Source organism: Polyodon spathula, unplaced genomic scaffold (assembly GCF_017654505.1).
Source record: "Polyodon spathula isolate WHYD16114869_AA unplaced genomic scaffold, ASM1765450v1 scaffolds_884, whole genome shotgun sequence".
NCBI lineage: Eukaryota > Metazoa > Chordata > Actinopteri > Acipenseriformes > Polyodontidae > Polyodon > Polyodon spathula.
Window position 1 is genome coordinate 5162 of NW_024472371.1, and position 7743 is coordinate 12904.

General features: G+C 46.2%; 1 protein-coding gene across 2 annotated transcripts; it reads right to left on the reverse strand.

Moving 5' to 3' along the window:
* Positions 1-202: 202 nt before the first annotated feature.
* Positions 203-7182, reverse strand: LOC121309120 (volume-regulated anion channel subunit LRRC8C-like). Of its 2 annotated transcripts, none has more exons than XM_041242012.1 (3): positions 6635-7182; positions 5339-5477; positions 203-2767 (listed from the first exon to the last, which is right to left on the reverse strand). In XM_041242012.1, exons 2-3 carry the CDS (start codon positions 5474-5476, stop codon positions 410-412), a joined length of 2496 nt encoding a protein of 831 aa, XP_041097946.1. In that variant the 5' UTR covers position 5477; positions 6635-7182; the 3' UTR covers positions 203-409. The 2 variants fall into 2 exon arrangements, with proteins under 2 accessions (XP_041097946.1, XP_041097945.1); XM_041242011.1 differs by having other exon boundaries at positions 5339-5481; positions 6635-7181.
* Between the last annotated feature and the right edge of the window lie 561 nt (positions 7183-7743).

Genomic DNA, 7743 nt, shown 5'->3' on the forward strand with positions numbered 1-7743 from the left:
AAGAGATGTCAATTTAATTAACCACCAAAGAAATTCATAAAATATCATAATTATCAATAATAATAATAATAATAATATTGAAACGCTAATAAAACGGCTGTAGTTTCTTGTACACGATTCCCTGGGATCCTGCTCTTTACAGTTTTACTTCCATGGTTCATCCTTCTGTGAAATCTACTTCATGAAGAAAATCTTCAAGCACGTTTCTTGTATCCATCAAAAACAAAAACAAAACAAAAAACCGAAACATTCTCCTTCTTTGAAAGCCAGCTTGCCACGGTTATCAGTGAGCCAAACGGGAATGTTCTGAAGCCAGAAATGTTGGGGCTGATCACAAATGTTTTACAGCTCATTGGTGCGTACGTTGCAGGACACCTTGCACCCCTTGCCCACATTAACACCCTTCCAACTATTCATCCTTTAACTGCTGCTGTATCTCAGCGGGTAAGAGATCAAAAAGGTTGTCTTCCACTAGGAGCCCGCTGAGTCTCAAAGAGCTACAATCGCTGATCTCCAGTGGCAGCACTTCCAAGCGGTTCCCTTTCAGGTCGAGCTTCGTGAGCAGGGTCAGGTTGCCCACTTTGGGCGAGAGCGCCACGAGGTTGTTCTGGCCCAGCTTGAGGGTCCTGAGCTTCTTGCAAAAGAACAGCTCATCGGGGAGAGAATCGAGGGAGTTACCGGACGCAGACAAGTACTGGAGGTTCTGCAGGACGCCCACCTCCGGCGGGATGCTGCGGACGTGGTTGTGGGACAGGTCCAGGTGGCGCAGCCGGGTGCAGAGGAAGAGCTGCGGCGGGAGGGTTTTGATCTGGTTCCTGCTCAGGTAAAGCCTCTCTAAGGACTTCAGCTTCTTGATGTGCTCGGGGATGGAGGCGATGCTGTTGTGCCACAGCTTAAGGCAGGTGAGCCGGCGGCAGTGCTGGAAGCTCAGGATCTCCTCGATGGACGTCAGATGGTTCTCCTTGAGGTCCAGCTCCTGGAGGTTGGTCAGGCTGAAGATGGCATGGGGGATCCGCTGCAGGTCGCAGTGGACCAGCTCCAGCTGAGCCAGGTTGAAGAGCTTCTTCAGGTTGTTGAGTGTGAGGAGCTTGGTGCCGTCATTGTAGATGCAGAGTCTTTGGAGGTGGCCAGCCAGGTCTACCACGCTCTGCGGCACTTTGCTCAAGTTGCTCTTGGCGAGGGTCAGGATCTTGAGGTTCCTCAGCTCCCTCAAGGTGTCCAGCGAGACGTTCCTGGAGAGATCCTGTGTCAGGGGGCCCACCAGATGCAGCTCCTCCAAGCTCCGCAAGGTGTACATCCACAGGGGAACCTGGCGCATGTCGTCAAATTTTATCCTCAAGACCTTCAGATGGTTCCGCAGGTAGGTCAAAGCCGGCAGCTGGAGTCGGACGGGACAGTTTAGCAGGGTGAGCTCCTCCAAACACGCCAGCTGGGACACCATGGGAGGGATGGTGACATCGTTTAGGAGCTCCAGCTTTAAGGATTCGACTTCTGTCACCTCAAAGACTGTGTCTGGAAGACCAGACAGCATGAAAAGGTGCATCTCCAAGCGATTCTGGCTGTTCTTTTGCAGCTTCTCCCTCAGCTTGTCCACCGTCCACTCATGGTTCAAGTTGAGCTGACGCAGCTTGCTCTCGCTGACCTCCGAGAGGAATACAGCAAAGCGCTTGGAGTACAGGGAGTCGTACTGGTCGATCAGGTGGAGCATGAAGGCAAAGTCGTTCTTCACGTCCGGTATGTCATTAATCCCAGTCTCTTGCCGCACATACTCGAAAGAATACTCCTTCAGGGGTCTGTAGAACAGCCAGTACAAAGTGTAAAGGCACACCAGGCCATAGACCCCTATAAAACAGATGTAGCAGATAGCCAACTTGGAGAAGAGGTGGGCTTTGGTGTGGTTGCAGCAGAAACTGTCGTAGCCAGTCATATCCTCCACCGCCAAGGTGCAGGGCACTATGATGTGGATGTTGGGGACCAGAGCAGCATTGTAGACGATGATCAGCAAAAACTTGAAGACCTTGAGCACTGTCTGACGCACGTACATGGTGTAGAGAATGTCCCCTTCCTCCACGTGAAGCCTGAACTTCTTGACCTTCTCAAAGAGCGCCTTGGTCTGCTCTCCTTCCTTCTTGTCCATGAGAGACACGTTCGGTTTGTCCGCCACCATTTTATCTGGGATGGACCTGACTGAGGGTGAGCGCACCAAGCTGGCAGTCTCGTCACCAGGGGGTGACGCATCTACGCTGGAGACATTCAACCTGGGCTTGGAAAGGGTGGCCAGATCCTTCATCTTCTCCCACCCATTCTGATCGTCCTGAGCCTCCCCAGACACTTCGCTGATGGCCCTCGTGGTCCAGGGGGAATCGAAGCACTTTCCCAGGATGGAGATGAAATGCTCCAGCTTGGAGCTCGTGCCGGGGAACTTGAACCAAAAGCTGCTGCAGATCATGAAGATGAGCGTGTGGATGACGACCAGGTAGGGGAAGTACTTGGCATACCAGTGTAGGGCCTGCTCGTAGCAGACCTGGTTAATGAAGCTGTATTGCTGGATGTCCAGGTTGTTCTTCAGCCCGCTCATTTCACGAGGTCCCTCCTGTGGTCCAGCTCCAGGGTGAGGGGGAGCTGACGAGGGGCTGGGCAAGGGGGACAGGGATCGGACACTAGCGCTGTCATTTTGGCTTCTCTCTTTGAACTGCTGGCAGTCAATCTCTCCCTGAGAAGAATCAGAGACATGGCTAGGGAGACAGATGATCTTGTCTTGTGTCACCTGCGTTACAAAACAGAAAACAAACACATGAAATGAAACGAAGATTCGGAGATTGCAAAAATGTAATTTTTCCAGCCCTGTGAGAAATGCTACTACCTGCAGCAGATGCATGTTAAAAACAGCATCTTAAAAAGGGCTATAGCCCAGAAAGCAAAACAAGACATTAATAAAAGGTTCTTGGTCTTGTATAATTGGTGCGCAGCTTTGCATATGAATGCCTGCAGTTTACGAATCAATACAAGGTACAGACAAGCCCTTCCACTCCTGTCAGGGATTCATATCTCCCATGTGGAAATAATAAGCATGCTGATAACTGGCATTTACAAGCACTCCACTATTGCTGTAAGTTCTTAAATAAAACATGTACAGACTTTGACACCCTCCAGCTCATTCCTAGATTTGCATTGCTTGCCTAAGCCATGTGCTTTCTGTTTGGGGAATTTACATTAGACAGTAGAGTATTGGAGGCTGGAAACATTAAAAAAAGAACATTAAAAAACTAACCAAATCAAGAGTCATTCATAATATATTCAGAATTATTTATTTTTTATTATTACTTTTTTAAAACTTAGTCATCGACAATTTTTTACCCCAGTTTTCTCCCCACAGATCTGGAGGCTCCACTGCAGAGCCACAGGCGCCCTATCGCCCACAGGGGGCGCTGATGTGCGGTGAGCCGTGGATTCCCCACATGACCTAAGCCCTCCCTACCCAGGCAGCGCTCGGCCAATTGTGCGCCACCCCCTAGGAGCGCCCAGTCACGGTCGGTTGTAACATAGCCTGGACTCGAACCTGCGATCCCCAGGCTATAGAGCACATCCTGCATTCCACCTGGAGTGCCTTTACTGGATGCGCCACTTGGGAGCCCCATATAGTCTAATTTGTCTAATAAAAGGTGTAGTGTGTGTATATAATAAATACAAAAGTAACACAGCAAATTAAGAAGGCTTTCCCGCTTTTGACTGCCTATTTCTCTTAACCGATTGCATATATTAAAATGTCGTTTGTTATGTGCTGTCACAGTCAATAAATCTTGTTAGAAACATGAGAAAATCGAACTCCATTAGGAATGGCTGTCCTGCTCTGCAGTGTTTGAGTATCAACTTCAAAAAACAAAACCGTGTCCCAGAGGAACATCATGAAGCTGGATTTCCTGGAGTTCTGAAGGAATTGGATTACAGAGAGATGCAGGGAAATTTTAGAAACGCACACACTGCCAGCCGGTGCAGACAGTCGGATTGCAAATAGACTTTCTCTCACAGGGGTGTGACGGCTCAGGAATGCACAGAGCTGCCCAGATCCCAACCTCGCATGCAAGCCTCTAAAGAAAATATCCTCTTGGGAAAGGAGGCAACAACAAAACAATGGAGGGAGGGAAAAGGAGGAGAGGGAAAGACTGGTAGAGCAAAACCTCACGTGGCTGTCTTTAAATACATGTATTCTCTGGGTAAAGGAAGGCAAGACAAAGAGGGAGGGAGGAGGGCTCCTGTTAACACAAAAAGGTTTTCAAGAACCAACGTTGTCCCTGTTTCATTCACAAGCCTCAAATCAGCTCCTGGTAAGGGAACACTTCTTAATTAACATTTAAAATAAGGGACAACCTATCACCTTGGATTATGCCTTGTTATCACTGAGCTATAGCCCACAAAGCAAAACAAGCCATTAATAAAAAGACCTTGGTTAACCTTCAAAGTAATAGTGCCAAACACACTATGACAGTGTTTCTCAACCCTGGTCCTGGGGGCCCAACTGAGCTCTCACTTACTTAATGAGACCCTTAATTCAACTGATAATTTGCTTAATTAGACCTTTTTAATTGTTTAAAACTCTTAACAGTTGCAGATTTCAAGTCAGCTGGAACATTCTGTGAATTGCAACTCGTGTTTCAAAGTGATCCGTTTAGGAAAGGACAGTAGAGACAGGGTCTTTGTTCTTAAAAAAGATGCAACACTTGTCTTGTGGAATTGATGAGCAGCTTTGCATAGGAACGCCTGCAGTTTAAGAGTCAATACAAAGCACGGACACTCCTGTCAGGGATTCACATTCATAAACATGTTGCTAAGTGCACTGCGTCCTTCGTTTACAAGCTTGCTCATGCTTACAGCAGCACTGCACTATGCACAGACTCAATTGCTGCAAGCTCTTCTTGAATAAAACATGCACAGATTTCTAAGCTTGGGCACCACCCAACTAGTGCCCTGTTTCCACTGCCTGGCGCTCCCGAGCATGGATTCACACGGCAACAAAACATGGCATTTCCACGACTTGCCCTAGCGGCTGAGCGCAGCTGCCTGGTCAGGTTTTTTATCGCATACTCGAAGGAAGTGATCTTATTGGCATAACTAACTTTGCCCCCCTCCCCTCCTTTTCATTCACTAACCCAAACCAGTCAAGTCCTGGTCACTTGCAGAGGAACACTTCTTAACGACATCTAAATCGATCTCTGATTGAGTCTTGCTGTTATTATTATTTGGTAACTTGGCCCTTTGCTCTGGGCGTTTGGCTCCCTTTTTTGTGCAGTAAAAGCGTTTTGCTCAGATATAGACGGTCTGCCCGGGCAGCTCCACCCACCTGCAGGGTGCACCCGAACACTCCGATCATGAGCATGGAGACGCAGATGTACTCTGTGAAGACGTCCCACCACGGCTTGAGGACACGGAAGGCGGGCTGCTGGTCTGTGAACTGCTTGAACTCTGTGACCGGGATCATCCTGCCTGGAAGAAGCAGGAGAGAGAAAAAAAAAAAAACAGAAAACCAAAAAAAGAGTGAAAAATATTTGCATTGAAGCGAGAGTTTATCGGATCACAGCCAATCGCGATCTGAAACATCTAACTGAGGCGAGGAGGGCATGATGAAAGTTTCTTAAAAAATGAAGGCAGTTATTACAGTAATCATGTCGATGAATCCCTGCATTGAGATCTAACACGGGCCAGCGTGCCTTTGCACATCAAGCATCTCATCTTTGAAACTCATTGCTGGAACAGAAAAACAGCCTCTTCACAATACCTTTAAAATCACTCATCAATATCGATTTCAAATCTGACCAGGGTTGCGAATCCTGTAAATCCTGGCTATGACCAGGATCGTGTGAATTAGAATGGTTTTCTTTTCTGTGCTTTTATTTTGTGTTACTGTTTGTTGTAAGCGTTTTTGTCCTGTTTGAACGATGTATTTTTTTTTTTCCCATTGATTTTATAATGGTATTTCTTGTCGTCTTCTCCTGCCAGGACCCCCTTTGAAATGATCTTGATGTCTCAAGGACTCTATCCTGGTTAAATAAATAAATGTGGAGTGTGTTTAAACAGTATATTAAGCAGGGGCCGTTCAAAATTATCAGCATTGTCTTCTGTGGGTACGCTTTTAGATAGAAACATGCAGATGCCTTCCTGAAATAGTACTACAGCTGCACTTGGGCCAGCAGCCTTGTAAAGCATTCTTTACAATGAGCGCGCTGCGTGCGCTTTCTGCATTTGTTGATCATTTTGTACGACCCCTTAGCTCAGCAATGATTTAAGGCAAGTTATACACCACGTTTTAATAGGGAGAAAGAATAGAGCCACCCTTGAAAACTACACTTGCAAACAAACCCTAAAACACAGATAAATACATAATACAAAAAGTCGGCCTATATATACTCATTGAAACTCATTTCATTACCTAGTTTGCTGCAGTCTCCGAGTGCGGGACGTTTTTAAAGGTTTCAGAAAGCCCACTTTGCACTAGCGCTGGACCGACCATCTAAAGAATGCTACGTTTGGTGAAGCGGCTCCCTTCCCCCTTCTGTTACAGTTTAAGGTGGCGATCGAGACTAGACGAGCGGGCAAAGTTAGCAACTTTATTCAACAAGCCACAAAGAAACACACGTACCTGTACTTGAGCGTGTCCCAAACGAAACTTCTACTGGACCTAAACACGTAGCTCAGCGGCTGAAAGAACTACCGTCTCCACCATGAGATAAACCTGATCGTGCCCTACACAGGTAAATCTGTGCTTCCTAAAACACAGACAGCAGGGTTTGTCCAATTGCACGGCACTGCAGCCCTGTTTTCCCGTCTACATTACCGGTCTATCGCAGTTGCTGTATATACTGTGTAATACGATCCTCTCTCTCTCTCTCTCTCTCTCTCTCTCTCTCTCTCTCTCTCAAGCACCAAAAACACAGTCCATCAAAGTGCGGCTGCCGGTCTATTAAATAGCAGAGCCGTACTTACAAAACACAGTAATGCTACCCTATACTTTATACACACATTGTACATGTTCTGTGTTTCATGTACTGTACTTAATATGCAGCGCGCCTCATGTTTCAATTACCGTGTTTAAAATAAATGGGATGGTAAATGTTGATCGGTCTGTTTGCCACAGCTTCACTTTTCACGCACACCCACAGACTCAACCGAAGTAGAACTGTGTCTATCTATTTATATTTATACATACAGAAGTACTAGTATGATTTTAATCGAGGCCCATGCCTAATAGCTGGCTACTGCCTTGATTATATATATCAGGGCTTCTCAAACCCGGTCCTGGGGACCCCTTGTGGCTGTTGGTTTTGTGGCTCTCAATTACTGAACTAGACCTTTAATTGAACTGATAATTTGCTTAATTAGTCCTTTTTACTTGTTTTCAGCTCTTAAACAGTTGCAATTCAAGTTACTTATCAAATGTTATAGCTAACTTGAAAAATGCAACTGTTAAGAGCTGAAAACAAGCAAAAAGGTCCAATTAAGCAAATTATCAGTTCAATTAAAGGTCTAGTTCAGTAATTGAGAGCTGGGTTGGAATGAAAACCAGCAGACACAGGGGGTCCCCAGGACCGGGTTTGAGAAGCCCTGATGTTATATATAAAATATACACACTGTAAATAGTCTATTTGTGGTGGTGTGTAAATAAAATGTGTTTGTTTTTTTTTAATTTTGAATAAAATGTATGTTATAAAAAGTGTGTGCTGAATATGGCAGGGCCGGGAGGTTAGACTA

Coding starts and splice junctions, on each gene's coding strand:
- LOC121309120 (XM_041242012.1), bottom strand. CDS start 5,476: ATGATCCCGGTCACAGAGTTCAAGCAGTTCACAGACCAGCAGCCCGCC. Junction 2,768..5,338: donor TGTTCGGGTGCACCCTGCAG/GTGGGTGGAGCT, acceptor TTTGTAACGCAG/GTGACACAAGACAAGATCAT.